Here is a 21,556-nt window from a genome sequence, read left to right as displayed (position 1 = left end):
AGCCTTGCTAGTGTGTGAGTGACCAACCCACAAGTTGTCTATATCTGAGAAGTTAAAATCCCCCATTATAAGACTCTCTGATGTACTGGCCCACTCTATTTTCCTGTACAGTTTCTTATTATACTCATTAGAGTCATTAGACCTATAGCACACTCCTACTCTCCTTTTTGATCTCCCAATGCTTATGTCACACCAAACTGACTCGACACTGCACTGTCCAGCGATGTCGACTGGCTTCACTTCCTTGGATTTTATGTGTTTCTTAACTAATAGCATAACCCCTCCTCCCTTCCTATCCTGGCTATCCTTTCTGTAGATGTTGTACACCCCAAATTCCAGTTCTGCATTCCTTATATCTGTGTGACATCACGTCTCTGATATCCCAACAATATCCGCCTTTGATGCGTTGAGCAATACTTCAAATTCATCAAATTTATTTATCAAACTCCTAGCATTGGTGTACTCGCAAGTATATATGCACCTGTTTCTATTCTTAGCTACCCTAACAGAACCCATGTGTTTACTTGTACCGCAATGACTCCCAGCAGTCTCTGAAATATCTTGCATCTTGTTTTTCAGGCTTCTGCTCATTCCAATAGAAGCAGTGCAAGAATCACTTTCACCTCTGCCAGTGGCTACTGTTAATCTATTAGTCTTTGTATCCCCCCCAAGCTTGCAGTTTTCCGACCCACCTAACACTGCCTCGATGGCATCAGCAAATATTCTTGCACCCTTTCTATTTAAGTGTATCCCATCCCTGTAGAAGCAGTCTCTCCTGTTAACAAATACAGTCCAGGCTGAAAAAAATTCTACCCCTTGAGCCTTGCACAATCTTTCCAGGGCCGATTTGATCGACAAGGCTCTCATCATATACTCCCTCCTGGGTAGAATTGCAGACACTTTCAAATTCAACCCTAATTCACGGTTTTTTTTCAACAGTGACCTGTACTTGTTAAGTAATTCTGCTGGTCTCCTACTCTTGATATCATTAGTGCCAACGTGTACAACTATATCACCTTTTGTGCCCTTAAAAGATGATATCCGCTCTACAATGTCATCAACCTTTGCCCCTGGCAGACATACCCTGGTCCTGTTCCACCTATCCTTGTTACAAAGCATGTTTTCCGTTTCCCTGACAATAGAGTCACCAACAACTACTAGTTCCTATGGGAATTAATTACTCTCCCCCTGGCAACAGTCTTGTAATGAATAAATTATAACAGATAAAGCCTCTAATCCAACACTGGCTGATTAGTTTACATAGCAGCTGTATATTGAGGAGGTTGTCCTTGCTCTCACCTTTGCATAGAATGCAGTCATCCTATGCACTTTTTCTGATGACCCTCGTATTTGTGAGAACTACAACAGCAATTTAACAACTTGTCATATTTCATTGGAATGTTCTCATTTTACCAATGAACTTGATTTATCTTTTACATTTAAATTTAGCAATCTGACTGAGCTGTAATACACCTAATCTGATTTTATCCAACAATGACCATGTGTCAGCTGTTTTTAGCTGTTGAAATTCATTAAACTTGTTTATAAATAAATAAATCTTTATTGTGAAGTAGAGTTACAGCACAATATCCCATCACGGCGACGAGCGCCACAGGTTCACATATTGATAAGATAAGTACGGCGTACAAATACAAAAGGCTACAAAATAAAGCGAACACATACAAAAAGGCTACAAAATAAAGCGAACACATACAAAAAGGCTACAAAATAAAGCGAACACATACAAAAAGGCTACAAAATACCGATCATGAATGCAAAAGAAATACAAACACAGCATAAAAACACAGAGCTAGACACAAATATAGAAATAAATACAACTTTACAATACATCAGGGTTCAAGGGCTTTGATAAAGTTGTCTGTCCTTCTTCTTACTTATTATGCTGTCAATGTCGGCGTCCACATGGTTGAGGGCAGGGAGCATCTGCTTGGGAAGAAATCTCTCAGTGAGTACAAGCCTGTTGTGGTGAGCCACGAGTGCTGGTACCGACCTTAGACTTCGCTGTGGAATCCTCCAAGAGCAAGCGTTCTAAATATTTGGAGATGATATCTGGTCTGTGATGAGTTTGGCTGTGAAGACCAGCCTCTTTTCCACGATCAGGAACTTCAACCTCGGGATGTCCAATGCTTGTGCCATCATGGTGGTTGTGGTAGCGGGAGGCAGCCGAAGCTTGTTATTGGCCCATTTCAGTAACCAGTATTCAGTGGTGTACACCCGCTTGAGGTTTGTAGGTGCAGCAGAGGCCCATATTTCTGCACCATGGAGAATGGCGGGGTAGACGGTGGAGGTGATGAACCTTTTAATAGTGACAGGATGTCGGATGTGTAGCAGCTGCTGCTTTGAGATCCACCGTAGACGAGAAAATCTGGTACTGATTTTGTCAATCTGGTTGACAAAGGACATCTTTTGGTCAAACAGAATGCCAAGGTCTGTGTGCGAGGGTACGTTTGGTATTCATACCCCTGCGAGTGAAGCGTTGAGTACTCACCTTTTAACATATGCTTTTTATACTTATTTGCTTTATATACATTTGTGCTCTATTTTTATCTTTACACATTTTATAAATATCTCTTGACATAGTGATCTATTACCATATTTCAGTGAAATCCTTCCACTCCCATCTTTTAGCTTTTATTTTTATGACTTCATTTTTGTGCATTATAGCCTCTGTTGATGATGCATCAGTGAGATAAAAAACCAAACAAAAGCATTTAAATTAGTTTTCTGATGTTTTAAATACTTAATATACTTATTAAAATTAGGTACACTATAGCCATAGCAGCTTATATGATAATAAACACTCATATCACACACCTATTAAAATCAGTATGTATTGATTTTAATTTTATTCATCGATTTTTATTGTATAAATAATACATTTACACACCGGCATGATGACCTGTTTATAAGTTATCAGAAAATTATACATCTCATTATATCCCAAGTGCCAAATGCACCTTAAACAATAAAACTCAACCAATCAATTGAAAACCTATTTCATATTTCAGTGGAATCTTTCTGCTCTCATCTTTTAGCTTTTTATGACTTCATTTTTGTGCTTTATAGCAGTGCTTTATATTTTTGTGCACCAGTGAGATAAAAAAACCAAACCAAAGCATTTAAATTAGTTTTCTGATGTTTTAAATACTTATATAATACTTATTAAAATCAGTATGTATTGATTTTAATTTTCATCATCACATTTATTGTATACATAATATATTTACACACTGACATTATAACCTGTTTATAAGTTATCAGAAAATTATACATCTTGATTTGGCCTAATAAAAATATTAAGAAATAATACATCTCATCTCATTATGGCCTAAGTTGCCAATGCACCATAAAAAATAAATTCTCGAAAACCAATCGAAAACCTATGTAGCCAGTTTAATTATTATTATGCATATGATTGTTATTCTTTTTATTTTACTTTACACACAGACACATGCGTCATTTGCACCTCTGGAACAGAACATCCCAATACAAAGATTAAACAGAAATGCACTTATTCTTAAATTATATCAATGCCTGCATCAAAATATAATCTGTAACCATTACTACTTTGCTGTGCAACCGAAATAAGGCCCAGCATTATGGGTTGGGTTAAAGATATACAATTTCTGTCATGTGTTTAATTGGAAATTTCTCCCCCCCCCAATACTCTATGGACTGGCCAGTTAGTTATTGTGCAACTCTGCCACCTGTTGTTTGATGAGAGACCAGTAAGTTTCAAAACTAATATATTGTCACATTAGTGATTTGAGTTTTTGACAGATAAAATTTTACCTTTGACAGATAAAAGTTTACTTTTACGGTGATGCTATTTGTATACAATTATATTATCAATTTAGGTCAACTCAAATCAACTCCTTGAGTAATGATGCCACCTGATGTGAGCATAAGAGAGCATTAGCCCAAACCTTTAAGGCCAAAAATTGTCCTCTGTTAGTGAAGAGGCCATTGGGACCATGAGAAGGAAATTCATATAATTCATAACATTTAAAATTCTAAAGTATGTGTATAAAAAAATGCTTACTTTAAAATTAAATACAGACTGTTTCTTAAAATTAAATACAGACAGATTTTTTCAGTTTCTGTTGTCATTCTTGCAACAGTAACTTATTTCAATAATTATAATTAATTAAAACTCTCAGATAACACACACACAAAGGGAGATAAATTTAAATTGGAAAAGGATAGTTACAGAATAAATATAGAAATCTTTCCAGGATCCTAGGTACATGGTTGAGGTGAGTTCTCTAGGCACCTCAGATCACAAATTGGTGATGGTCTCTTCTCCAATGGAGTCATTATCTTGTGGCCATTCTCAACTTATCGTTGGCATTACAAGAATGCAAAATTGGATGATGATCTGTGAGATTTCTTTTCTTTGGTCGGATTACTGTTTCAAATCTTCTGATGTCAGCGTTTGCCTAGATTGTGTCAGTGAAATTATTTTTGTAGGTATGAAATCCATTATTCCACACTCCACCTTAAAATCTTGTCCTTTATCTAAACCTTGGTTTTGCAATAAATGTCTTAAGGTTGTTCAAGAGAAGAATGTTGCATATTGTAATTGGCTTGTTTCCAAATCATCAGGTTCATTTTCTGCCTTCATCAAAGCCTTCATCAAAGCAGTTATTAATCAGTCCAAATTAAATTTCAGACAGGCTAAGAGTAGGAAACCTGCTTGTTGTCCAAATGGTAGTCCAGCATTCTGGTCTCTTCCCAAGGATATTGGCTGTAACTTTTGCCCAGCTCTGTTCCCACCTCTGTCAAAATCAGATGGTTCTATTGCCACTTCAGCCAAAAATAAAGCTAATCTGCTAGCATCCAATTTTTCTACCGACTCGTGTATTGATGATCTTGATAGACCACCTCCCACTCTTCCCAGTACACTGCATTCAAAACCTACTGTGATCTTCTGTCAAATGGGTGTCAGAAGAATTTTGAACAAACTTGATTCTAAGAAAGCTTCAGGAGAAGAGACCTGATAGTGTGTAAGATCTATTCTTACACTTATTTTTAGGAATTTATAAATTATCAAATTTTAATAAATAACTAAGTTAAAAACAGTCAAGCACTCAGCAGAATTGCTGGTCTGTTTACACTTCGAAAGTGAGAGATTAGCGTAGCAGCAGGGGGGACGCTGACCGAACTGTGATACAATGGGTAGGCCAGTTTGACGCAGTTCGTGTGTACAGAAAAAGGGATGCGGCTGCTGACGGTAACGGGGGACAAAAGAACGCCCACACCCCAAAAGTGGTTTCGGTACTCCATCCAAGGGGAAGACCCAGATCAGAGAGCTCACCGTGTCCGTGCTGTAAACAAAGTACAAACAGGCCGACACGGGAGGCACTCTCACAAATTTCACAGGCGGTGTCTTGGAAGGAAGCGTGACGGAAGAGGTAAGTGGTAGCGGGCATCCCAAAGATAGTTCTACAGATTGCTTAGTGCCCGGATGTTCTCGACACAAAGAAGGGAGCTCGACCTACCAGACGCGGGTCGGGACGACGCGAAAGAAAAAAATGAGCAAATGAAGTTAAAGATGAAGAGAGAGAGAGAAATATGATTGGACGAAAAATAAGGGAGAGTTGGAAACAAAACTCGGATGCAGGAAGAAGACGAGAGAGAGCCCGAAAGTCAGAGTCCCGAAGCCTGGAAAGGAGGATCCGGAGGAAATTCCGGGGAGAGGCGTGAGAGTGGCGGAAAGATATTTTTTGGGAGTGCGGGAAGCGCATATAGAAAGTTCCAAAAAAATGGAAGTATAGTGGGTAGAATAATAGCAAAAAAAAGCGGAAGGGTCAGAGTAAGGAAGGTCGTTCGAGTTATCCACTGTGGAGAAAAAGCAACAGTCCTGGAGGAAGATCCTGTGCGCAATAGGAACGTCTGAGGTCGAGCCGGGAGCACATCTAGCGAGTTTGCGGTGGCCAAGTCCAGCGAGGAAATAGCTGAAGAAGCAAAGAAGGAAAACTCATCCAGGTGGTAGAAAAGGAAAGCAAGTAAGTTTATGTAGAATATTTATTAACAGAAACAGTGTTATAAAGAAATAAACGAAAGAAAAAGTAATGGACAGGACAGTCAGTAAAGAACTGAAACCAGATGAACACTATCGTAAGTGATAGAAATTAGTCACTAACTAGGGAAAAAGAGAGAAAGAAAGTGTGTGAGTGTTACTCATCTGTGATTAGAAGTATCTGAAAAATAAGGAAAGTTGTTAAACCTGAAAAGGGTGAAGTTAATGGAATGAATAACTAGTAATAACAGTGTAATATATTTATTCTGTAGAAATTCAGTAGGACATTCCTCTCTAGAGTATTAGCATTCTGTATAGCAGATGTGGAAGTTATAAATTATTGTTAGAAGAACAAAGATGGGTGTAGACATCATAACATGTATAATAATTAGTTGATTGTAGGAAATTCGATATTATGAATTGTGTGTAAATATCTTGTATAGACAAGTAAATAAATCTAGTTTGTTTTTATCATGAGCTTTATGTGTGATATTGACACCAAGCATTAACTGTAAGTCACAGGAACTATTCTAGCACGGGGGATAATAACACAAAAATAAGAGAAAATTAGTATTTCCTCCAACTTGGATCTTCTGATACAAAAAAACCTTAATGACAACGGAGTGAGTACGAAGGGTGCCGATTAACTGCGCAGTAGATAGCTTGTGGGTCTTGGAAGGGAAGTGAGGACCCCCCTGTTTAAAGGAATAAAGAAAATAACAACTTAATAGAAATTCAGTAGGACATTCCTCTCTAGAGTATTAGCATTCTGTATAGCAGATGTGGAAGTTATAAATTATTGTTAGAAGAACAAAGATGGGTGTAGACATCATAACATGTATAATAATTAGTTGATTGTAGGAAATTCGATATTATGAATTGTGTGTAAATATCTTGTATAGACAAGTAAATAAATCTAGTTTGTTTTTATCATGAGCTTTATGTGTGATATTGACACCAAGCATTAACTGTAAGTCACAGGAACTATTCTAGCACAGGGGATAATAACACAAAAATAAGAGAAAATTAGTATTTCCTCCAACTTGGATCTTCTGATACAAAAAAACCTTAATGACAACGGAGTGAGTACGAAGGGTGCCGATTAACTGCGCAGTAGATAGCTTGTGGGTCTTGGAAGGGAAGTGAGGACCCCCCTGTTTAAAGGAATAAAGAAAATAACAACAACAGCCTTTATGGTTCCAAGAAAAAGGGGGAAAGAAATAGCAAAGGTCTAAGAAGAGAATAAATAAAAAAATATATCAAGAAGGAATAATTAAAAATTAAATACCCCCCCCCCCCACAAGTGTTTCTCCACTTGTTCTTAAAACCTATGCTCCTGAACTTACTCCTATTGTGTCGCATTTTTTCACTTTCTTATTCTGAAGGGTGACAAATCCCCCCATGCAATTATCATCCCATTGCACCTAGTAGAGGCATATGATGCAAGAAATCAAGCTTATACAGCATCAGCCAAGAAAAAAATATCTTCGCATTTCACCCATCCATTCATTCCAAAAGTTTATCCAGTTCTTCCTGGAATTTATTTAAGTTATCAACTTCCACAGCAACAGACAGAAGTTTGTTCTAACAATCAACCACCCGTTGTATAAAGGCAAATTTCCGCACATATATTCTGCACTTGTCTTTCATTAGTCTGAATTTATGCCCCCTCAGATGCATAATCTGAGCAAGAAGAAGAAAGGCAAATTTCTGCACATCTATTCTTCAATTGTCTTTCCTCAGTTGGAATTTATGCCCCCTCAGGTGCGTTATCTTAGCAAGAGGAAGAATCTCATCAGCATTGAGCTTGTTCAAACCATGCCTTATACACTTCAATGAGATCACCTTGCAGGTGCCTAGTCTCCCAGATGGTGCAGTTTGCAGAACTTAAGCCTTTCTTGGTAAGAGTATCCCTTTATTCCCTTCATCAATCTGGTTGCCCTTCTTTGTACTCATTCCAGTAGCTTTACATCCTTTCTAAAATGAGGCCTCCAGACCTGTTTGCAGTACACAAGGTGTGACTTGACCATTGCCTTATGCAAAGGGATAATCACATCTTTATCCCTGTTAGCAAAATTCCTGTATTTCATGATAAAACCCCATGAGCTGCTCTGGAAGTCTATCTGAACTGCTCAGAAAACTTTATATCTGACTGCACAATTACTGCTGGGTCTTTTTCCTTCTCCACTACCCTGATGTAGTACCACACAGTTGCATTCTACAATAACTGGTCACGGATCTGGAAAAGTAACACCAACGATAAACTTGACCAGATAAAACAGGATACAAAGTTGTGGCTCTCTGGTTTCCTATGAAACAGAGGAGAGGAAGTGTTATTGACAAGGCTGAGAATAGGACACACTCATCATACTCATCTCTTCCTATTATTGGGAGTAAACCCATCCCAGTGCTCATCCTAACGCTGTCAACTTAGGGTTTGTCATTTTCTGGATGACTGTCTCTTACATTCAACTATCCAGTCAAATGCTTTTCAGTCAGTCTCCACATTGAACATCTCATATGATTTATCTTGCTTAGGAAATGAAGCAAACATTGAACAAATTTTAATCTAGTCTTGTATTGGCCAAATATAAAGGAGCCAAATATATAGGCTCCTTTATAGGCAAAAATGTATTGGCCTATAAAGGAGCATATAATTTAACAACAGTAATGATATGACCATGCAAATAAACTATGAACAGACACAATTTGGCTTCAGTAGCTCTTATGTTGCTAAACCCAATAATAACAGCAACAACCACATCAATACCCCGTGACCATTGCCACCTAGTGGCTCTTTTAGCTCCAAATTCTTAATGCATGAAGAATCACTGCTGATAACTAGATCAAGAGTACTACACCCTCTTCTTGCCTCTCTAACATGCTGCTATAGAAGATAGTCATCCAGTAAATTCCAAAAAGTCTTGCTAGTGTGTGAATACCCAACCCACAAGTTCCAGGCAATATCTGGAAAGTTTAAAATCCCCCATTATAAAATATTCGGATTTACTTGCCCACTCTGTTTCTCTGTATAGTTGTTCATTGTACTCATCACATTCATTCAGTCTGTAGCTCATTCTTACTCTTGTTTTTGTTTTCCTTGGTGTTATGTTTACTTGGGTGACGAATGCAATGTTGAGTCAACCTGACTCAACATTGCATTCGTCACCCAAGTAAACTGGATGCAGACCACTTAGGATTTAATATCCTCCTAAGAGCATAACACTTCAACCTCTCCTGACCTGTCTATCCTTCCTGTGTATATTGTACTCCCTATATTCAAATTCAGCGTCACTTATCTACCATGTCTATGATAACCCTACAGTGTCTGCATTTGATGACTTGACCAACACTTCAGATTTATCAAACTAGACAAGTTGTTGGAGGTGATGTGGAAAATTTTTTTTTTTTTTTTTTGTTGGTTGATGCTGCTGTATAAGTTTATATTTTTGTATCATTTGCTGCTACTAATACTAAATGCAAGGTACGGCATTCAGGTAGCAATAATCCTAGAACAGGGGTGGGCAATCTTTATAAATGGTGGGCCAAATAAAATGTCTGTGAGGTACATGCGGGCCAAATTTTTTTTGGCTTTTCACAATTTTTAGGATTATTAAAATGATGTATACTGAAAAAATTGTCATAAACAGTTATGTTATTTATTGTAATATTTATACATACATGTACATATAATTAATTTTATTAATAAGAAAAACGAAATACAAAATCAAGATAAAATTACAAAAATACAATTATAATAACAAAATACAAATACAGTTCCACTAACAAATATTGCAATATTTTATTTTTATAATACAGTGGATTCTGGTTATTTGGGCCACTGGTTAATCGGGGCAGCCGTTTATTTGGGGCAAATCTTAAAAAACAGAAACCAATCGAGAAAATAGCCAGGGTTTACTTCGCTTAATTGGGACAAAATGCCGTTTAATCGGGGCAGGAGACCACAGCACTGGAGATTACCCTACGATTGTCTCCGACCGTACCACGTAGTTCGGTCGGATTTCTGGAGGTCACAACCATAAAACAATAAAAACAATTAGCAGTCACCTGTTTATTGAGCTTTTGTGTTAGTGAAATCTGTCATAAACTGATAGTAAACTCGATCTTATTGAATTTGCGATAACACCGACAGCTGGAATTCTGTGGGTTATTATGGTAAAATGTGTTTACACTTCCATGAAATCTTAAATCATATAAAAAAATAATTTTCATAATCTTCTCTTCATTCCTATTTTTAAAGCTTCGTAATTTGTTACTCCGTTCTCACTTGCGCGTATCCTGTTACTTGCAATTTGTGTGTGCGGTGTTCTTTTTTATTGATTGCTTATCTTTTTATTGTTTTAAATTTTAACCCCCACCCACAAATGTCAGTGAACAGAAATGTCAACCAATTAGTATGTGCATATTACAGTACGTATTAATTCTTCCGATTATATCGTATATTCTTCTGAATTTCACATATCATTTAATTTTTTAATTGGTAAGGTAATAAAGGGTAAATTTGTACTTAATATATCTTTACTTTTATAGCCTCTGGATAATATTCCTCCTATTTTTGCTAATTAGAATCGCTGTTTAATAGAATTAAAATTCAATTCACAAACGTGATCACAATGACTGGCACTTATTATACATCGTATAGTGAACGGTACTTTACAATGGTGACTCCATCGTAACGTGATTTGATTGGACAGTGAACCAATTGTAAAGGGGGGGGAGTACATTGTATTTTTAACTATTTACGAGAAACTTCGGATAATTGGGGCAGCTGCTTAATCGGGCCAAAATGCACTAGTCCCGATGTGTCCCAATTAACCGGAATGGACTGTATTTATTATAAATGGGTGTTAAAATGTGCTCTCAGTTGTATTAAAATTTGGTGGTTGAAGCATAAAAAATTGAAAATACATATTACCATACAGAAGAAGAGGTACGAGGATTCATTAGACACATTTTATATCTGTGGTAAATATTTAGACTAAGGTTAAAATAACAGTTTAATGGTTAGCACATTCGAAGAATATAGAAGACTATGCATCGATTAATGCCATATGAAAGGAGTGTAAATTTGAAATACAGGAACGAATATTTTAAAACGTAAAAAATGTATTCATTGGGGGTTAAGACTGTGCGAATCAGCATGTAAATATGTTTATGGTAAGAAAATATTGCATTCTTTATGGTTTGGGAGAAAATTATTTTAAAATTTATTCAACATAATTAATTAGAAATATTGGACATTAATTGGAAGTCGAAGAAGGAAGAAGAGGGATAATAGTGTCACCTTATGAATAAATTCATTGACTGTAGATATAATAATTACCGGTGTAAATCTAATGAATAATATACATATATCTGTTTATATACATAGACGACCTCTGGAAACCAGGCGAAAACCAGTTGTAATCAGCCTTCTGCACTAAGTGGGGCTCTGCTGTAGTCACCTTTGCTCTTCAAGAGCATCTCGTGGGATGCGTGATGACTCTTCCTATGATTGAAGCCGGCCCCTTTCAAAATCGCCCATGTGGTAGGCAATGGCATACCACCACATTATCTGATGCCACAAAGACCATAACAAAACCAACTCCAGAAACTGCTGTTAAAGGAAGACCTGCAACTAGGTGGAAGGATGGGATCAGTGAACTTTTGGGCGTAACATTTTGTGATGCCGCTCGTATAGCATGTGATCGATGCAGTTGGAGGATTTTGTTGGTGGCCACAACAGTTTCTCAGGGAACTATGTGACTGGAAGAAGAATAATATTTATTAAAAGATATGATACTGCTTATTTTTATAAGTGAATCACTATCTTTATTGATATTTGTTGTAGCAATGCACAGAGTATTTTCTAAATTTATGTCAGAAATTCCATTAATTCTAAAATATATATAATAAATGGCAGGTCGTTCATTATATATATTTTGAAAACAACCACAGGCTGGATTATGCACGTTATTGGGCCAGAGGTTGCCCACCCCTGTTCTAGAATAATATGCTATTTTAGTAGTACCAATCTCAAGTCAGTTGATAAGGTAAAAGACCTAGGAATAATTGTATAGTCTGACATGAAATTCTCTGAGAGTGTAGACAGGCTGCTAGAATAGCTCATTGGGTTCTCTTAATGAAATACGGAAACTTTATTAGACAAAGAAATGATTATCCAATTGTATGGCAGTGATTATGCCACATGCAGAATACTGCATAGGGGTTTGGAAACATTATTTTTGGAAGGATCTAGATCTGTTGAAAAAGAGTGTAGAGAAGAGCAACAAGTTTAGTTTGGGGAACAACAATATTCTAAGCAATAAAGACGAGTTCTGTAAATTGTAGCATCTGGAAACTATATTGTGATCTAATTGAAAATAAATGCTGATGGCATCTTTACTTTCCTCAGATGACACACACACACACACACACTAATATAAACATACTTACCATATGTATGGCGCACTATGGGCATAGATGCTGATGTGCCAAATAAATCCCCAACCAACCAACCGACTGATATAAATTTAAATTATAAAAAAATACATGTAGAATATATGTGCAGAAATTTTCCTTCAGTCATAGAGTAACTGATTGTTAGAATAAATTTTCACTTAGTATTGTTGATATATGTACTTCGACTAAATTTTATGAAGGATTGAACAAGTTATTAGATGGAATGGGCAAACAGTTTTTTTTTGCTGGATTTTCTATCATTTTGCCTATACTAATACTTAAAAATGTATCTTCTGTGCTATCTTATTACAATTGTATTACTGCCTGCTGTCATATTATTATTATTAAATAAATATGCATATATACATACTTATAATAATACATAAAAATTGTTTTATTTTAAGGATGACATTCATTGAGGGCATTGGTGATGAAGTTCTTATCAGTGCAATTTTTGGAACACTTGCTGTAGTGTTCCTATGGATTTTATTTCAAAGCAGAGTTTTAAATGAAATAGCTACCAGTGTTGAGCAGTCCGTAAGTATATTTGAATATAAATCCATAAACAGTAACAGATTATTATGACCAGGGGTGGGATGAGGTATATTTGTGCTCAAGGTAGCTATTTAGAAGTTTGCCCTTCTGCTCTTTGCAGTTAGTCAAAAGTACAACCCTCCTTCATTGATGTGCTACCAAAATCTTAACAATTGGTTCCCTATAAAAAGTTAATTTAAGGCATATAACACAGTATGTAATTTTTGTACCTTTCTCCATAAGAAGTGGTAATGCATATTGAGCCACTCGGAATCATACTTAACAGTATAAAAAAAAAAAAAAAAAACATTTTTACATGTTTGTTACAATAGAAAAAGTATTGCTTTAATTAAATGAATTTAAATTATGTATATTTGAATTGAAGAAGAGACATATGAGTAAGCAAACCATAATGTTTAAGAAAGAAATGCCTATGATCATTCTTGTATGGGCAGTTCTCGCTTTAAGAGTTCCCGGGTTTACGAGGTTTTTTTTTTTTTTTTCAAAGTATCAAGTATCAACAAAATCAAAAATATGAACATTAATTGCAAAAAATTAATGTTAAACATTCATAAATACTGCATTTCAAACTACACGCATAGCTAAACAACACAGTGTATCCAGCTTTATGATATTAATCCGTTCCAGAGACACCACTGTATCGTGAAAATGTCATAATGTGAACCCAATAACACATTGTTTTTTGGTAATTCGTTCCACAACTTCGGAAGTTGAAAATTTCACTATATAACTCTCTAAAAGGTCATTTTTATAGTGCAAATTGTTTTAGTTACCAATTCAAATCACTAAAATGCACTACACTTTCATCATTATCATATGTTCTGTTATAAAAACCAATTTTGAAAGCCTTTGTGACATTTTTCTAAAGCACATTTCTGGAGGTCACAACCATAAAACAATAAAAACAATTTGCACTTTCCGGTTTATTGGTCTTTTCTGTTAGTGCAAGCAATTATAAACGGGTAGTTAAACTCAATGTTATTGTATTTGCGAAAATACAGATAGCTGGAATTGTGTGATTTTTTGCATTATGGTGAAATGTGTTTCATCATTACTGAAATCTTCAATCGCATAAAAAAAACAAATTTTCAGAATCTTCTCTTCATTCCTGTTTTTTTTTTTTAAACTTCATAAACTTGTTGCTCCGTGCAAATCGCGTTAGTTGAAATTTGTGCGTTCCGTTAAAAAATGCTTATGCATCAATTGAAATTTATAAAGAAAATAGAAGATTATCTTGCAAACAAGCGCCTCTTGAAGCATTTCTGAAGAAGACATCTCCTTATGCAACAAACCGAGTGCCGAGCCAATAATAAGTGATCAACGAGTGTGCATTTAGTTGATGATGAAGAATAAACATTCTTTAAAATTTGTAAGTCATAAATAATTTCTTTATTACTACAATTTGCTTGATTTTACAGGCTATGTTTTAATTTCTTTGGATAAATCAATCATTGTTTAAACATAAACTAATTAGCTAACTAATTTCATTGTTGAGAATGTAACCCCTATTTTTAACATTATGTCTATGGGATTTAATTCCCACTTTACAAGTTTTCTCTTTATGAACATGCGCTAGGAACGAATTAACTCAAAGTCGAGAACTACCTGTATTATGAAATATGACGTGTGAGCTACTATTTAGATTATTAAAAAGAAAGTTTAATATAATCATGCCGAAGTGCACAATGCAATAAACAATACAGTAGAACCCTGTTAATCTGGACTTGATGGGACCACACTCGGTCCGAATTAGCTGGAAACTATCTTTTCATGTACCACTTTATTTAAAGTTACAAGATAACAAAATTTTAACTAAATTGGTTTTTATATTAAATTAATAAAACAATATTTTAAAGTAAAAATTATAAAAAGTAAAAGAATATGGTACGTAAACAAACAAAATACTGTACAAAGCAATAAAGTTTTAATGCAGAACATTATATTACACAAAATTAAACACAAAAATATTGCAATACAAAACAAATAACTATTTTTGAGAAGTTTACTTAAAATAGTCCTCAATGTTTTTCGCTTTAATTTTGAAACTCGCTTTCGGGCCGCATGATCTCGCAACCGCTTCAAGGTCAGAAGCGCTAATGTGTCATCCTGTCTCTCAAAATAAATCAGTAGCTTCTCCAGCATTCCGGTGGCTTCAGTGTGACTCACACCAATTGTTTCCTCACACACTTCATCATTGGAGTTGTCGTCTTCATTAGCTTGCAACGATGATGAGCATGCTTGTATGATGTCTTCCTCAGTGAGGATCTGATGTCCTAGATCATTATCACACATTATCCATGGGACAATGTTTGTTATGTCTAAACAACCCCCTAGGCGTTGAAATAACTAAACAAAATCATCATCCTTGACATCATAAGGATCCAAAGAAATATCCATTTCCTCCTCAGATCTTTCCATTGGATCATCAGGCCAAAATTTTTTCTGGCATTTGATAAGCGTAGTCTTGCCGGTTTCTTCCCAAGCAGCAGCAGAAAAATAAATGACTGTCTTTATGTTGAAATTTTTAAGAAGATCCATAAAATTTGATTTTTGTTTTAAGTGCCTCTTTGTTGTTCTAACAGTGAGATTATCAACTTCTTTCTGTACCATCGCATCACAGCTTCTATAACTCCTTGATCCATAGGTTGTAATAGTGCAGTAACGTTGGGTGGCAAAAATTTTACAAAGATGTTGCCAGATCTCAGTTGTTCTTCTGCTGGGTGGGTTGGAGTGTTATCAATGAATAAAACTGCTTTTTCTTCCAGTCCTTGATCCCTTAAATATTTTTTAATTTAGGGAACAAACAAGATGAAAAACCCCAATCTTTAAAAAGATATGAGCTCATCCAAGCTGTTTTTTTATTAGCATTAGCATTAGTAGAGGCATTTGATGCAAGAAAGCAAGCTTATGCAGCATCAGCCAAAAAAAAAAATAAAGTAAAATAAATAAATAAAAAATAACCACTTCCACTTCACCCCTCTGTTCATTCGAAATACCTGTCCAGCTGAGCCTTAAACTTATTTAGGCTATCAACTTCCACGACAAGGGGGAAGTCTGTTCCACCTACCAACCACCCGCTGGCTAAAGGCAAATTTCCGCACATCTATCCTACATCTGTCTTTCCTCAATTTGAACTTATGCCCTCTCAAGTGATTATTCTGAGCAAGAGGAAGAATCCCATCAGCATTGAGCATGCTCAAACCATTCAAGGCTTTGTACACCTCTTCAGATCACCTCGCTGGTGCCTAGTCTCCAGACACAGTAATTCGCAAAACTTAAGCCTTTCTTTGTAAGAGCACCCCTTTGTTCCATTCACTAATCTTGTTGCTCTTCTCTGTACTCGTTCCAGCAGCTCTACATCCTTCTTGAAATGAGGCCTCCAGGCCTGTATACAGTACTCTAGGTGTGGCCTGACCATCGCCTTATACAAGGGAATAATCACCTCCTTATCCCTGCTAGAAAAGTTCCTATATATCATTGACAATACACCATGAGCTACTCTTGCAGCCCGTCTGCACTGCTCAGAGAACTTCATATCTGCCTGCACAACCACCCCCAGGTCCCTTTCATTCTCTACCACTGTCAGTGTAGTACCACAGAGTTGATACGTTGCTTTGGGGTTGCTGTTTCCCATATGTAGTACTTTACATTTGTCAATGTTAAACTTCATTTGCTGGCGTCTCCGTAGCCAGGTGGGCAGGAGCGGCAGTGCGTAGCACACGCTTCTTGATTAGACTGGGGTTCCAGCCCATCACCACCAAATACGGAGGATGCGGAAAGGTCAGGAAATGACCACCGCATATCCCCGGAGCAATATGGCCTTAGTTGCTAATGCTCCTAAAAACCAAAATAACAAAACAAACAAAACTTCATTTGCCACCTCTCAGCCCATCTGCTCAACCTTTCCAGATCCTGTTGCAGCAGCATAGTGTCAGTAGTGTCCTTGACAACCCTGCCAACCTTCGTATCGTCTGCAAACGTGGACATTAAGCTTGATATACCATCATCAATATCATTTATAAATACAGAGAACAATAAAGGACCCAATACTGAACCCTGAGGGACTCCACTAATAACATTAGTCCACGATGAGCAGTGTCCATTGATTACCACTCTCTGTCTTCTCCCCCTCAACCACCCCTTTATCCATAGCAGCAATTTGCCTCCAATGCCACACTGCTCCAATTTGTGCAGCAGTCTTCCATGTGCAACAGTATCAAAAGCCTTTCTAAGATCCAAGTATATAATATCAAAGTTATTCCCTGCATCCAGTTCTTTTGTGACTGCATCATAGTATCCAATCAAATTGGTCAGGCAAGACTTCCCCTTAACAAAACCATGCTGTGTCCGAGCTATAACTGAAGTCTTGTCTAGATGATCCTGCAGTGCTTCTTTAACCAGTGCCTCCATTAATTTTCCGGGAACAGAAGTTAAACTCACAGGTCTATAATTACTTGTGTCAGCCTTTGATCCTCCCTTGTGAATTGGGGTCACATTTGCACATCTCCAGTCCATGGGTACCTCCCCTGAGTCCAAGGAAGCTCTCATAATTATGGCTAAGGGTTTGCTTACTTCCTTTGCTGCCTCCTTGAATATAACTGGATAGATCCCATCCACCCCAGGTGCCTTTCTTGTGTTTATCTTCAACAATTTCTCCTCCACTTTACTCTCAGGTATTACAAGATTCTCTAGCTTACTGCTAGAGTTGAATACACCTCTGGCATTCCCCTCGCTGAATAACTCCTCATGTGTGAATGTCGATGCAAAATATTCATTTAGTTTGTTAGCTACCTGAGCAGGGTCATCAACAGTTGACCCATCGATATCAAGTGCACCAATCTGATTCATCCCCTTCCTTCTAGAGTTTACATAAGTAAAGAACTCTTTGCTGTTTTTCTTCGCATCCCTTGCCAAGGATCTCTCGTAATCTGGCTTCGCCTGCCTAACCTCCTTTGTAACTTGGTTACAGATCAACTTGTATCTATCATAGGCTTCTGTGTCACGTGTTAATTTGTATGTATCCCATGCATTTTTCTTCTCTGCCATATGCCTCGTTAGTTCATCTGACATCCACTTAGGCCTAAACCTTGAACAATATTTCTTAGTTGGTATGTAAAGCCTAGTAGCTTGCAAGATAAGTTCTTTGAATGCTTCCCATTTTGAATTTGCTGTTGGTAACATCATCAGTTGATCCCACTGTATAGAATTTAAATACTGTCTCAGTCCATCGTAGTCGCCTTTACGAAAGCAATACCCCTTCCCTTTACCCCTAATGGTAGTTACCTCTTTGAGTAACTCCCACTTCAGAACACTATGATCACTGCCACCTAGTGGTTCATTTATCTGTAGATTCTTAATGCATGAAGAATCACTACTGATAATCAAATCAAGAGTATTACTCCCTCTAGTTGCCTCCCGAACATGCTGATGTAGAAAACAATTATCCAATAAATCCACAAAAGCCTTGCTAGTGAGTGAGTGACCAGCCCCCAAATTCCAGTCAATATCTGGGAAATTAAAATCCCCCATTATAAGACTCTCTGATTTACTGGCCCACTCTATTTCTCTTTACAGTTTCTTATTATACTCATCAGAGTCATTAGGCCTATAGCACACTCCTGCTCTCAATTTTGATCTCCCAATGCTTATGTCACACCAGACTGACTCAACACTGCACTGTCCAGTGATGTCGACTGGCTTCACTTCCTTGGATTTTGTGTTTCTTAACTAATAGCATAACCCCTCCTCCCTTCCTATCCTGTCTATCCTTTCTGTAGACATTGTACTCCCCAAATTCCAGTTCTGCATTCCTTATATCTGTGTGACACCACGTCTCTGAAATCCCAACAATATCTGCCTTTGATGTTTTGAGCAATAACTCAAATTCATCAAATTTATTTACTAAACTCCTAGCATTGGTGTATGCGCAAGTATACATGCACCTGCTCTTCCTCTTAGCCGGCGCCTCTGTAGCCAGGTGGGAAGGAGCAGCAGCAGTGCGTAGCACACGCATCTTGATTTGACCGGGGTTCGAGCCCGTCACCACCAAATATGGAGGATGCGGAAAGGTCAGGAATGACCACCGCATATTCACGGAGCAATATGGCCTTAGTTGCTAATGCTCCTAAAAACCAAATAACAAACAAACAATCCTCTTAGCCACCCTAACACAACCCATGTGTTTACTTGTACCCCCATGATTCCCAGCAGTCTCTGTAATATCCTGCATCTTATTTTCCAGGCTGCTGCTCATTCCAATAGAAGCAGTGCAAGAATCACTTTCTCCTCTGCCAGTGGCTACTGTTAATCTATTAGTCCTTGTATCCCCCCAATCTAGCAGTTTTCCGACCCACCTAACACTACCTCGATAGCATCAGCAAACATTCTTGCACCCTTTCTATTTAAGTGTATTCCATCCCTGTAGAAGCACTCTCTCCTGTTAACAAGTACAGACCAGGCTGAAAAAAATTCTACCCCTTGAGCCCTGCACAATCTTTCCAGGGCCGAATTGATCGACAGGGCTCTCATCATATACTCCCTCCTATCGTGTCTGGGCAGAATTGCAGACACTTTCAAATTCAACCCTAATTCACGGCTTTTTTTCATCAGTGACCTGTACTTGTTAAGTAATTCCGCCGGTCTCCTACTCTTAATATCATTAGTGCCAACGTGTACAACTATATCACATTTTGTGCCCTTAAAAGATGATATCCGCTCTACAACGTCATCCACCTTTGTGTCTGGCAGACATACCCTGGTCCTGTTCTACCTATCCTTTTTACAAAGCATGTTCCCTGACAATAGTCACCAGCAACTACTAGTTCCTTTGGGACCAGCGCATTCTGCCTTGGGGGCTGCCGCTGTGTTGCGTGATGACCAAGTGCAAGCTCTGGCATTGGTGTGGGCAGCTGAGAGCTTGATGGGCCCCTGACTTTTAATCCTTCGAGGGCATCCACCCTGTCCTTCAAGCTCTCATATAGGCCCATAACAACGCTGAGTTGTCGCCTGATTTCCTTACACTCCTTGCATCGCGCACATACAAAGACATCCCCCATGGCAGTATCATGTCCCATACCTGACTGCTCTGCAAACATCAAGCAAATAGTGCATCTTAAAAGGCTGTGATTCAGAGGGCAACTGCCCCCCTCAGTTCTCCCCTGAGCCACAGCATTCCCATTAGCTTGAGCCTTTTGCTTTGCTGCTCTGGTTTGAGTCATGATTTCGATTTACTTTCAATAAAATTTCAATTTCAGTATAAAATTAAATCCTAAACTTGTATCCCAACACAGTTATAACGCTATATTTATGTTTCAGTAAAGAGTGTTATCTACGAAATATTTATGTTTCAGTAACGAGTGTTATCTATGAAATATTTGTTTCAGTAACGAGTGTTATCTACGAAATCCCTTTATATAACTTCCGTATCGTTATGTATTAATTATTTATTTTTACTAATTATTTATGTTACGTAACCTAAGTGGTTATATGTATAGTTAAAAGTACAATTTAATTGCCAATGAAGTTCGACAAGATTAATAGATTTTACTGATTAATTTTCCCGTAACAATGGCGGCTCTTTACGAACGGTAAACACATGGATTTGATACCCTTTCCGATACTAAGTAATACCTACAAAATCTCTAAGTTACTTTAAACTTAAGTACCATAAATAGGAATATAAAGCTACTCTAGAAAATAAGTTACTATGTCAATTTAAACTAATAAAGCAGAAAATAAATCAGAAAAAACTTCTCTGTTCCAAGAGCAGCAGAAAGGATGATGTGTACTTAGCTGGGAGGGAATTTAAGTTCAAGTTGGGAGAGCATTTAAGTTCACATTTTTAAGAGCATGGGGCTTAGCAGATTTTCCAATGACTAACAGTGGTAACTTTAAATTCCTGGACGCTTTACTGCACAAAAGCAATGTCACTCTTTCCTTACTCGATTTATGTCCTTTAGCTGAAGAGTCAAGTTTTGAGGCAAGTGTTTTTTTGGGTAACATTTTGAAAAATAAACCAGTTTCATCAGCATTAAAAATTTGGGATGGAACTAAACATTCTTCACTAATAAACTTGAGAAATTGTACTTAAAATTCTTCGCTTGCAAAGCAATCACCAGAAAGAACTTTGACCTGTAATTACGAGCTGTCAGATTCCACAATCCTCTTTCCACCTTGATAACCACTCCAAACTTGCAGTAAAAGAAGGGTCACCTCCTAACTTTTTATTAAGGCTAAGAGCTCTTGATTAAAGGATTGGGCCTGAAAGAGGAACCCCTTGCTCTCATTCTTGACAAAACCAAAGTATAAGGCCTCATCGAAATTTTCATTTTTTGCCTGCTTAATGGTAGCTCTATTTCCTAAGCTGTCTTTGGCCACCATTTTTGCGCAAAAGTTTTCAATTGCTTTCCTATTTTTTTCCTAATCGGAAACAGTTAGTTTTGCCACCCCTATATCGAGAGTGATCTTTTTTAAACTTTTTCCCCTGTCAATGCGAAA

The 21,556-nt window shown here is 37.3% G+C and overlaps 1 protein-coding gene across 1 annotated transcript in view; it reads left to right on the top strand.

Moving 5' to 3' along the window:
• Positions 1 to 21,556, top strand: part of LOC150090872 (uncharacterized) — a 108,097-nt gene that overhangs the window by 20,596 nt on the left and 65,945 nt on the right. The window contains exon 2 of the mRNA XM_090380459.1: positions 12,910 to 13,042. Within this exon, the coding sequence (XP_090236585.1) occupies positions 12,911 to 13,042 (132 nt within the window). The 5' untranslated portion in view covers position 12,910. The remainder of the gene's footprint in view (positions 1 to 12,909; positions 13,043 to 21,556) is intronic.

This window comes from Mastigoproctus giganteus, chromosome 1, assembly GCF_048544385.1.
Source record: "Mastigoproctus giganteus isolate SK-2022 chromosome 1, ASM4854438v1, whole genome shotgun sequence".
Classification (NCBI taxonomy): Eukaryota; Metazoa; Arthropoda; class Arachnida; order Uropygi; family Thelyphonidae; genus Mastigoproctus; species Mastigoproctus giganteus.
This window is presented reverse-complemented; position numbering and strand designations above follow the sequence as displayed.